The sequence below is a fragment of the Corythoichthys intestinalis genome, chromosome 15 (assembly GCF_030265065.1).
Source record: "Corythoichthys intestinalis isolate RoL2023-P3 chromosome 15, ASM3026506v1, whole genome shotgun sequence".
Lineage (NCBI taxonomy): Eukaryota > Metazoa > Chordata > Actinopteri > Syngnathiformes > Syngnathidae > Corythoichthys > Corythoichthys intestinalis.
In genome coordinates this window covers 42,651,203-42,663,262 of record NC_080409.1, presented here as the reverse complement: position 1 = coordinate 42,663,262, position 12,060 = coordinate 42,651,203, and the positions used below count along the sequence as shown (strand labels likewise).

Genomic DNA, 12,060 nt, shown 5'->3' with positions numbered 1-12,060 from the left:
CGATTGTCATATGCTGGTTTTGTGCAGTGATGAGCAGAAGTGACTTCTGTGGCCAGAAAACACTCAAGCGCGCACACTAGATATAATCAAATAGCAACCTAGATGTCCTATGTTAGATCCCATGCCAACTCTCGCGCGCACACACTAGATATCATCAAATAGCAACCTAGATGTGCACGTTAGATCCCATGCCATTAGTTGCGTGAGTGACGCGTAGTCCATATACTACATTGATGAATTAAAAACCGCCATGACTGAATGGAAGTTAAGCTAGTCCATACCAGTGACTATAGATAATGCTGCAAATACTGTTAATTCAGTACATGTTAAAGATGGACTCGGACCACAAATCGGATGTTTTACTTCTGCTGCTGCTGAGAGAGCTGCAGCAATCAACAGTGTGCCCCACTTTACAAACAGTAAAGATTGTTCTCAGCACTTTTATACGAAATTTTCTTCAGATCAGTAAGAAGTAAGCACATAAATATTATGCACTAAAATGCTTGTTTATATGATGGCAATTTAATTTTTGCTTGTTAGCAGATAAAAAAAAAAAAAAAACATAAAAAAAAAAAAAATAACAGCTGTATTTTCTGTTTCAGAGCATTAAATGTATAGAATTGTATCGAAAATCGTACCGAACCGTGACTTAACTGTATCGTTGCATCCCTTATACGTACGTACAGTGGGGAGAACTGTATGTGATACACAGTCAATGGGAAAACCCATTGGCAGTGTATCAAATATTTTTTCTCCCCACTTTATATATATGATTTTTTTTTTTTTTTTTGCAAACAGAGTGGTATCTGAATGGCATTGGTATCGGCCAATACTGCACAACCAGGTATCTGTATCGGTATCGGGCCCAAAAAATGGTATCGGTGCAACACTAGTTAATACAGAGGAGATTGCGTAGGTAGAGAGGTGCCAGGCCATGGAGTGCTTTAAAGGTAATGACAAGGATCTTGTAATTGATTCTTAGTTTTACTGGGAGCCAGTGAAGTTGACGGAGAATAGGGGTGATTTGGTGTGTGGTGGGTGTCCGAGTGATGAAGCGTGCTGCTGAGTTTTGGAGGAGCTGCAGTTTTTGGAGGGAATTATTTGGGAGACCGAAGAGCAGTGAGGTACAGTAATGGAGCCGGGAAGTGACTAGACTACAGATAACAGTGGAAGCGGTATGGTGGTGAGAGAAGGGAGGAGACGAGAACTATTGCAAAGGTGGAAGTAGGCCGATGTGGTGATGTCGTTAATATGGGAGTGGAAGGAGAGCTGTCGAGGATGACTTAAGATGTTTTAAGATGCCGCTGTCAAATAAAGTGTTACCGGCTGATATCTTTTAGTGTAAATATCCCATAATACAGTGAGGACAGCTGCGGCTGATACTCCGGTGTGGCTTTTCTATGAACAAATGCTGTTTTCATGTCAAATTTGGTAGGTGGCGGCTTATAGTCAGGTGCGCCTTATAGTCCGAAAATATAGTCTGTGGAATTATGACATATTTGGGGAATGCCAAACTGGAGTGGCTCTTATAACAGCTTCATGTGAAAGCCAGCACTTTACGCAGGGGAGTTAACATTCCAAATTATACCCAAAATGAGTGAAATCTGTGACAGAATGTAGAAATAACATGTTTGAAAGGTCACCAAACACAAAAAACAACCCAAAACAGATTCAAACACCTAATATATAAACGAGACCAAGAGCCATAGGTACAAAAATATTGCACTTATAGTACTTGCAAAGAATCCACTTTATGGAAAAGTTAGAAAAAAGTGTTATTCTAAATGTTACATCATGCTATTTGCATCTAAATTCCATACGATTTTGTCACTACGTGAGCGTAATTCCCCGCACCAGTGCGCAGATCCGTACACTTCCGCCATGTCCTACATTATGTCAAGCATGCAAACGTAATTGAATTAATGACATGTACTGTACGTCAAAGCTCTTTGGTTGTTTTGTTCCCCCTACTGTAAATCTGGTGTCCAACCAAAACACTCCAGTTCTTAACCCCCCAGCCTCTTGTACATGCTCTGGGGTATTGAACAACAGTGCTAGGTCTCAATGTAAACCCCTCACTCAGCACGGGCCTTTGTCTAAGGCCATCTAAATCCTTCACCCCCCGTCCTCCTCCCTACTACTGCCTTCATATCTTCAATTCATAACAGCGGAAAATTCACTGTGTTGCCTTTAACATCATTCTTAGGTATCAGCTGTGGTATTTGTCAGTTTATCCATCCTTCACGAGACGCGCTCTGGTATGCCCGTGCGGCATTTTATGTCTCACGCAGGCTTTATTTTCCGCCCAGGAGATGGTTTAGACAACAGCGTGGCATCGCCCGGCACAGGGGACGACGACGACCCAGACAAGGACAAGAAGAGGCAGAAGAAACGCGGCATTTTCCCCAAGGTGGCAACCAACATCATGAGGGCGTGGCTGTTCCAGCATCTCACTGTGAGTTTTTTTGTTTTATTATTCTTGTTGTTGATATGATTTACGGTGCAAACTGCAGCTGTCACACAGTTGTCACCGTGTGGGGAGGGGGGCTCACCTGTCAGCCACCTGTCACAGAGGAGCACAGTGACCGGGTCAATCTAATCACTTTGGGCTGTTTACCCTGCTCAGCACACTTACGCCGACAATGGGCCGGACAAGCGCAGGATAGTTAATCCAATGTTGGGATGCACAATGTTTGTTGGGCAACATTCTCGGTGCCAGGCTGGAGAGGGAAAGTGCTACTTCCTGAGGAATGTTGGGGACATCCTTGAATACGCTTAGTGAGTGCTGGTTGACTATTATTCAACATTCTTTTGTTTTCGTTCAAGAGTTGGACAAAAAAGTTTGGCTGTTTTCCAAGACTGTGCAGAGATCTGATTAGAATTACAATTACTTTTATATAGTATAAAAATAAAATATAGTGTGAAAATACGGTAATTAATAATATAAGGCGCATCGGTGTATAAGGTGCACCTTCAATGTTAGGCCTATTTTAAAACTTTTCCTATATAGGGCACACCACATTATAAGGCGCAGTAGTAGTAGTAGTAGTAGTAGTAGTGGTTGGAGTGACGTTATGCATTCACTAGATGGAACTGCGCTAAAAAGAATGTCATGCCTCAATTAATCAATATTGATCCTTCAAGGGGAAGTTCAGAATTTTTTACATTTACCTTGGTGAAGTTGATTTCAACAAATTCCGTGCAGTTTGTCAGTTATTTGTTAGTTTCAGGGCTCCGGAGTGGCTAAGCTAGCGCGAGTAAATGGTGCCTGCTTAGCATGCTAATAAAAAACGATATTAACAGATCTAACAAAGTCGAATAATTTCAAAATGCAGAACATTTTTCGAAATACCCATATGGCCATTACAATATCACACCAAACTGCCGTAATTCATTTCATTTTGGAGGACAATTTTTTTTTTTAGCTGCGTAATGCGACCACAAAAGAGAGGAGTGCGTCGGCCACTTGTGCTATGTCTGCTGGGGAGTCCCTTTCATTGCCAAAAAAAAAGCGAAAAACCCGGTGTAGTATCAAGCCGCCCAGCTCGCCTAGACAGCCTGTTTCCTGTAGAGCTGCTGGATTACAAATGTTGCTTTTCATACTACAATTATTGACATGCAATGGTCTATTTTAATAACGTTATCCTGAAAACATAGCCAACACTATTGATTGCATGGGTCATCAGTGATTCTCATGTGTGCATGTTGTTTTTTATTGGCATGCTAAGCACCATTGACTCAACGTAGCTTAGCCACTCCGGAGCCCTTAAACTAACAAATAACTAAGAAACTGCACGGAATTTGAAATTACCTCCACTGACTAATTAAACCCCCACTAACTCCAAGATTAAGCCTTATGTAAAAAATTCTGAACTTCCACTTTAAATAAGGCACATCCGATTATGAGGCACACTATTGGCTTTTAAGAAAATTGAAGGATTTTAGGTGCACTTTATAGTGTGGAAAATGTTGTATATACTTGTAGAAGAATTTTACTTTTGACCGGTTGACTCGAATATGTTGACCATCAGAAGGGGCTCCGATCAGAGAGCACAGGAGTCGTCAGATGAACTCAACTTCTTTAATGGCTCATGTGCATACACGAACACACATTCAGTTTCTAGTAACATAAACGGCATGATTTTAACAATAAACCTATTATATCGAACATTTGCACAATATCTCTCATCAAATGACAACACTTACCACTTACATCCATTCTTTGATGCTATATAATGAGGTACCATTAGCCATGCTAATGACAGTTAGCCGCGAAAACGAGCTAACAGCCGTAAAGCTACAAGTATAAACGATTGGTAAAAACGATCATAAAACCACATTTATCATGACTATTCCTCCACTTAGGCTTTGTGAGAGCCGACTAAAGACCCGGAAACGTGGAACAGGAAGTAAGCACGCGAACATTGTTTCCAAAATAAAAGCGTGACTCTACATAGAAAATAAATGTGTCAAACGGCACAATTATGAAACAATCTGAATATTATTAAATACAATTTCATCCCCTTCAAACTTGAGAAATTTCATGATTATTAAATACAGCTAAAGATGCTTACCTTTCAAAATTCCTAAGCAACTATTCTTTATTCTAATACACAGACTTCTCATCCATATTTTTAGCATTTACCGATTGATATCTGCAATATAGCCTCTCTGAAACAGACAACTTTAAGAATTTGTTTTTCAGCTGTTTTATCAATTCTTACAAATGCTTACAAAAGCAAACAGAACTTTTGGATGCCAACTTTAAATGTGAAAGTCTCTGAGGTAGGGTAGAATTTATACAAAAATCTTTTTCAAAAATATATATTTTCAAAACTTAGATAATCAGTCTTGGAAAACGCCTCATACACACATTCTTTACACACTATATTTTTGTTGGTCTCCTGTCTGATGCGGCATGCCTCATTGAAATAAGGCACGGCTGTGTGACAGTCTATTTGTAAGCATGGGGGGGATCGACTCTATGAGCCCCCCCCCCCCCCCCCCCCGCAACCCGACTTCCCTCCTTGTAACCTCGCTGATGTCAGTACATTATCAGAACATCAGACTGTATTGATTTTGCCACACGGCTCAGATTTCAGCAGCAGCATGCGACACACAAGCTGGATGCAGCAGTAAAAGCCAGTCAACTTTAGTCTGATCTTCGACCAAAGGGTGACCCACCCAAATCCCCCACCCCGTAAACCCCCTCAATCCTTTCCACCAAAAAGTAATGAGTGACCAGCAAATATGGCCTAATTGAAAGGGCTGTAAATCCATTACATATTGGTCAGGGGATAATCAGGAGTGCTTTAATCACTTTTATCTATTCAGGAGCAGTGAAGCTGCAACTGCAAAGCCCCTGAAGCCGCGCAGGCAGGCCCGCTTATTGCTTATTATTCTCATCATTATCAAAATGACTTCAGCAGCTGTTCACAGCTCACTCGCTCCCCGACTGCGTGGAACTGTGACCGTCAAGTTGACGATATTTATTTGAAAGAAGAAAAGCGAATTACTTGGCAAACTGTAATGCACTACAAGAATATGTTGATCCGCATTACTTTTAACTGTTTTGTAGTTCAATTCTTAGCATTCACTTAAATGAGGAAAATGACCCTGTTTAAATAAGACTTTAAAAAAATAAAGTGTAATTATGTATAAAAAAGTGTAATAAAAAGTGTAAGTAAAAGTGTAATCTGCATAGTCACAACAGTCGTGTTGATTTCAATTTCAAATTTTATAATGTAATTTTTTTACATTTGAACTTTTATTAAAAAAAGAAAAAAAAAAAAAAAATTGTTAACCAACTGCCATTATTCATTTTCATCAAGTTTAGTGAATAGAAAAAGAACCACTCGTGAACTTTTTTTAGTAATATATACCATAATTTTCATACTATAAGCCTCTACTTTTTTCCCTCATATTGAATCCTGCAGCTTATAGTCAAGTGCGGCTTATTTGTTGATTTATTTGGGTTAGTACGTAACACTTTCTTTGACAGGGGTGTCATAAGACCGTCATAAGTATGACATGACACTATCATGGTCATTAATGAAACATTATAAATTATGTCACTAACTCCATTTATGTCCAGCTCTGTTCTTTACATCCATTCAAAAGTGGGATAATTTGCCGGATGACACAAAATGACATCTGTCATAAGCATTCATTGATGCTCACGGCAGTGTGATGTCATAATTACGATGGTCTTATAACAATCTTATAGCGCCACTGTCAAATAGTGTTACCAAATACCATAACTAGCAATTAATTAAACAACTGGAACAATAACTGAAGAAATAATTAGCACAGAACATGAATTTTGATTGTTATTTACATCTGTAACGCTGCAATGCATGTTAGGAGGCATGTTGGACAACAACAGTGTTGACAGCAGAGGTTGAGGTTGACTGTCTCCCCCAAGGGAGCACTGATGGCCGAATGAGGCCTCTTGAAGCAATGAAGCTTTGCAGCCAATTGGTTCATTTGATCTTATGACAGTCTAATGATGCCATTTTCGTGTCAAATTTGGTAGGTGGCGGCTTATAGTGAAGTGTGCATTATAGTCAGAAAATTACGGTATAAAAAAATGAGAAAGTTGACCATATTGGTTAACGTTTTTCATTTTTTTGTAAATAAATAAAGACATTGTATATATATTAGGGCTGTCAAAATTATCGTGTTAACGGGCGGTAATTAATTTTTTTTGATTAATCACGTTAAAATATTTGACGCAATTAACGCACAAATGCCCCGCACAAACAGATTAAAATGACTGCACAGTGAAATGTGTACATGTTGTGTTTTTCGGAGTTTTGTCGCCCTCTGCTGGCGCTTGGGTGCGACTGATTTTATAGCCTTCAGCACCCATGAGCATTGTGTAAGTAATTATTGACATCAACAATGGCGGGCTACTAGTTTATTTTTTGATAGAAATTTTATTAAAACGAAAACATTAAGAGGGGTTTTAATATAAAATTTCTATAACTTGTACTAACATTTATCTTTTAAGAACTACAAGTCTTTCTATCCATGGATCGCTTTAACAGAATGTTAATGTTAAAGCCATCTTGTTGATTTATTGTTATAATAAACAAATACAGTACTTATGTACCATATGTTGAATGTATATTTCCATCTTGTGTCTTATCTTTCCATTCCAACAATAATTTACAGAAAAATATGGCATATTTTATAGATGGTTTGAATTGCGATTAATTGCGATTAATTACGATTAATTAATTTTTTAGCTGTAATTAACTCAATTAAAAATTTTAATCGTTTGACACCCCTAATATTATATATATGTACGTATACAGTATATGTACAGTATATATGTATACTGTATAAAAAATCTATACAGTATATGTACAGTATATATATATACTGTATATGCATATATGTATATACACTCAAGGGTTGGACAAAATAATGGAAACAAACTAATTTAATATGGTGTAGGTCTGCCTTTTGCGGCAATTACAGACTCAATTCTCCGAGGTATTGATTCATATAACTTGTGAATTGTTTCCAAAGGAATTTTAAGCCAGTTAGAATACCCTGTAACTCTTTTAGAAACAATGTCGGTGGAAATCGACGTCTTAATTAAATCTCTAAAACTGACCATAAATGCTCAATAATGTGGAGGTCTGCAGATTGAACTGACCATAAATGCTCAATAATGTTGAGGTCTGGGGATTGTGCCAGCCGTACGAGATGTTCAACTTCATTAAAATGTTCCTAATGCCATTCTGTAACAATTATGTTAAATGATTATGATTCCAAATCTTAGGTGTTTTCATTATTTTGTCCAACTCCTTTATATATACATACACAGTATGTATATATAGATATATAATAGCCAAGGTCATTAAGTGTAAAACCAAGAAACCCTTGTGAAAAAAGTATAAACCTTGTGTTAAAAAGATGCTTTCTCAAATCCCAATGTTGTACAGTTTCTGGAGTCTTTAGAATAGTTTAAAGGAAAGAAGGGATTCAATCAATGGACAGTTTCTGGGGTGCTGCTTCATTCAGAGTGTTTTCACGCGTTCCCCCATCACACCCCACTTTTTTTGCCGGCTTGTAGATGTTCTCTCCAATCTTTATTTGTTTCCTTTGTGTAAAGCGCGGGCTCGTCTTGTACAAATAATAATCCCTCCCTTTTAACCTGCCTTTATTTCTTCACTGAGGAAGAGGACTAATTGAATTATCCCCCTTCTCTCTTCTCACCATCCAATTCTCCCACCCATAAAGTCTCCCACACGCACGCATACACACGCACACACATACGCAACCCGCCCGCCCGTTCGCCTTTCTTCTAATTTGTTAAGCAAATGTATTTTCCGTTGCTGGATGCATTTGGGGTTGAATTCTGGGGGACTTTGGCCCCTGAATGGCCCATAGTGGCATTCTGTCATGAGCGCATTCATTAACTGAGGGGTTAGGAGTGAAAAGGAGCCGCCTGGTCTTCCGTGAGCCACGGGGGTCTCTCTACATATGTTCTCAACATCCAGCTATTGTCGCGTCTGTCTCAAAAGCTCCAAAAGGACAGGGCAGCTAAACCCCCCTCTGCTACCCTATACTAGCGCACCACCCAACACCCCCCCACTTCCACTCACAACTGTTGGCTTTTGGATTCAGTATAACAAAATTGTCCTACCCTTCCACCCCTTCTTGTTTAATTCTGACCTATTGAGAGCAATCATAAGATATTTGTCTCCATTAAGTCACATTACTTCTCAGTTGTTTTTTTTTTTTGTGATTCTGTTTTTACTTTGCCACCCACGTGTCTGAGTACCTACCACCCCTAAACCGGGGATGGATGGAAGCAGAGGTTCAGAACATTCAAGTTCTTTATCTATAGTCATTTGTGTTTAGTATAAAAATAAGTTGACTTACCTACAATGTCCTTTAACATTGCAAACAAATGATTGTGAATTGTGGCACTTGGAAGCTTCGTGTTTTTAACATACTGTTTCCTAACATTAGTGGTGCTGCGTGCATCATGCGTTATTCAGTATGTTCATGAATGTCACATATCAGTTTTGTTTTTGGCAGCCCTTTTAATTTTCGTCTTAGTCTTTTCGACGATAACACTTATTAGTCATATTTTAGTCATCTCAAATTGTGTTTGTCTTCGTCTAGTCTTAGTCGACGTTAACTAAAAATGTTTTCTTCTGTAAAATTAAAAAATATTACTTCAAAATAAATAAATAAAGGTACAAGCACATGTTGTAGCGTCTATCTACAAGGACAATGCCAACTTAGTAAAAATACACACTCAACTGGAAAAACAATATAGGCACCCATAGGCGGAGTTTGACTTTTGGGGCAGGAGGGGCACAACATGTTGATGACCCCGAAACGTAGTGTCAACAATAAAATTAACTTGCAAGAATATTTATAGTAATAAGTTGACAAGTTGAGTGTTTTTTGTGTCCCATCATTCTTGAGGGTAATTCTAAATCAGGCTGCATAGGTAATACTTTTCGCCATGATCGTCATCCATTGAATATGGTACGTCCGCCAGTGTCGTGCCGATGTTGTTACCCCAGTCAAAAATTGTACCCCCTGGGCGGAGCCATATGGAGGTAGATTTGTGTCTTTAGTATTCAATCAAAAAAAAGTTGCTTCAATAAAAAAAGGAAAAAAAAGTAGCTTCAATCAAAATATATATTTTCAACCAAAAAAAAAAAAAAAAAAATGTGTTTGAATGCAAAAATAAATTTGAAACTCAAAAAAACTAAAAAAAAATGCATGTGAAAATTATTTTTCTTTGATTTTTTTTTTTTTTTTTTTTTTTTTTTTGATTGAAGTAATGTTGATTTGTGGTTGGGCCACACTTTGGCTTGGACATTTTTGTCTTTATTATTCAATCAAAAAATAAGTTACTTAAAAAAAATTTTTTTTCAAAAAAGAATCATTTCAATCAAAAAAAAAAGAAAAAATTCACTCATAAAAAAGTTTTTTAATGCGAAAAAATATTTGAGATTGAAAAATTTGCATTTGAACACTTAATTTTTAATTGAAAAGTTTTCTTTGATTGAAGCAATCCTTTTTGTGTTTGGGCCATATTATGGGTAGGACATTTATGTCTAAATCATTCAATCCCCCAAAAAGTTGCTTTTTTTTTTTTCAATCCAAGAAAAAATATTTGAAAAATAAAATTGCCCTGCCCTAATTTTTATTTTTTCATTTTTTGAAAATTCAATGCAAAGCAAATGTCCGTCTAAGGTGCTAGTCACATGATCTGTTCGAAAAATAATTTTAACCCATTATAAAAAATATATTTTTTTGTTCATTTCATTCATTTTTGTTCATTTCATTCATTTTTGTAGCAGTTTTATTGCTTTACAACTTTTAATATACATATATATATATATATATATATATATATATATATATATATAGGAAAGCCAATTACATGCAATGACACTTTAAGGCCACCAGGGACGGCTGGTCCTCCTGGCCCCCCTTAAAATTCGCTTATGTAGGCACCTGGTCGTCACCAATTGTAGTAAAAAAAAAAAAAAAAAGTTGTCCAAGAGTTTAAGAGGACCTGCATGCTAACGGGAACACGAACGCTATGCTAATGCTATGAGTTACATTTAGTGTGTGATGATCACTCACCTTTAAAGGATAAGCAACATTAAATATTCTCTCTGGCCAAGAAAACAAATCTTCCCGTGTGCGCAAGCCTGCATGGAGACTGGAAACGACACACTGGTGAGTCAGGAATCGGGTGTAGGCACAGCACGTCGAGAGTTACACAACCAGACACTGCTACAATGCAAGCTAACTACATATAAAATGTCACACATTATGAACATGTGACGGAAACTATTGCCTATTTTCATCTCGTTCTCGTCTGACGAAAACTGACATTCGTCTCGTTATGTTTTCGTCTCCCAAAACACGTTTTTAGCTTGTTATCATTTTTTTCGTAAAACTGTCACTTAATGGTATCGAAGCAAATTCCAATAGTTTGGGGTAGGTTTTCGCTTTCCATTCTGTTATTTTTCAAGTTTTACATGTGATGGCACAAATGGGGAAGTTGGTCAGTTTTTGCATTGAATATGAGTGCTTACTTGAGGGAATTACCACCTCACATTCAAAACACTTCAGAACATTCTAATCCTATTTCAAAATAGTTTTTAAAAACCTTTTCAAAACCCCCAAAATTTCCTCATACAACTCCATCGCTAACTTATTTAGTCTACACTCTGCAGTGCATGACTGACCTCTGAAAAAAACAACAGATCATGACAATTTATATTTTGTTGTTGTTTCTCTTAGTCATATTTCACAATGGTCTTATGTCACACTTTTTCCTTACGCTGCTGTTTGCCATTTTGCTTGCACACCACATGGTGGAAACTCTAGCCAGGTCAGGATTTAGTGTTCCAAGCTGAACTAAACCGTGCCACTTGGTGGCCGCATATTCAATTCCCTCGCTACTGTCAGACCTCTGCAACCTGAAGTCCATATGTTCATTCCCAGCAGAGCTACGTGCTCTGCTGGCAACCTTAAATGCCTCGTATATGGAGTTGGCAAAGGGCCTCGTGCGCAGATCAGCCGGTGTTAGCGGGTCACAGCATCACTCCGCTCCTTCGCGCTCTCTAAATACCCCACTTGCCTCGCTCCCTCCGCCCCCTCCTGTCCGTCCCCATGAGGTTCTGGATGTCTTCCAGCCACATTAGAGGAAGGGAAATCCCAGACTGTTGGTATAAGCTTTTCAATACTACAGGGAGATTATGTTATCAGAAAGGTAAACTTGAGCGCTAGGTGGGGGTACTACTGCGCCCCAATGCAATGATGATGACGAAGCGGCGATATCGCTGGACAACTTTGTCTTTTTAAACCACGTTCGGCCTTTTTGACGTCCTGTTGATTTTGTGTAGTCATTTTTAGTTTTAAAGTGTACTTTTACCACTGCAGTTTGGTAATAGACTCAAAAAAACTAAACAAAAAAAAAAGGTTAAACAGTAGGAGTGTGACAAAATATCGAAATGGTGATATATCGTGATACTTTGTATCCCAAAAGGTTATCGATATGCTCTT

At 38.1% G+C, this 12,060-nt stretch overlaps 1 protein-coding gene and 1 long non-coding RNA gene across 8 annotated transcripts in view; both read left to right on the top strand.

Annotated features, from left to right (window-relative positions):
- meis2a (Meis homeobox 2a) overlaps nucleotides 1-12,060 on the top strand; it is a 225,099-nt gene that overhangs the window by 86,910 nt on the left and 126,129 nt on the right. For 4 of the 7 annotated variants that reach the window (XM_057859290.1, XM_057859291.1, XM_057859285.1 and 1 more), the window contains exon 8: nucleotides 2,310-2,455. In XM_057859290.1, the coding sequence (XP_057715273.1) occupies nucleotides 2,310-2,455 (146 nt within the window). Of the gene's footprint in view, nucleotides 1-2,291; nucleotides 2,456-12,060 lie in introns of all 7 variants that reach the window. The other 3 variants (XM_057859284.1, XM_057859286.1, XM_057859287.1) reach the window with 2 other exon arrangements.
- LOC130930940 (uncharacterized) overlaps nucleotides 10,369-12,060 on the top strand; it is a 28,942-nt gene continuing 27,250 nt past the window's right edge. Inside the window, exon 1 of the long non-coding RNA XR_009067130.1 lies at nucleotides 10,369-12,031. This is a non-coding gene — a long non-coding RNA (uncharacterized LOC130930940). The remainder of the gene's footprint in view (nucleotides 12,032-12,060) is intronic.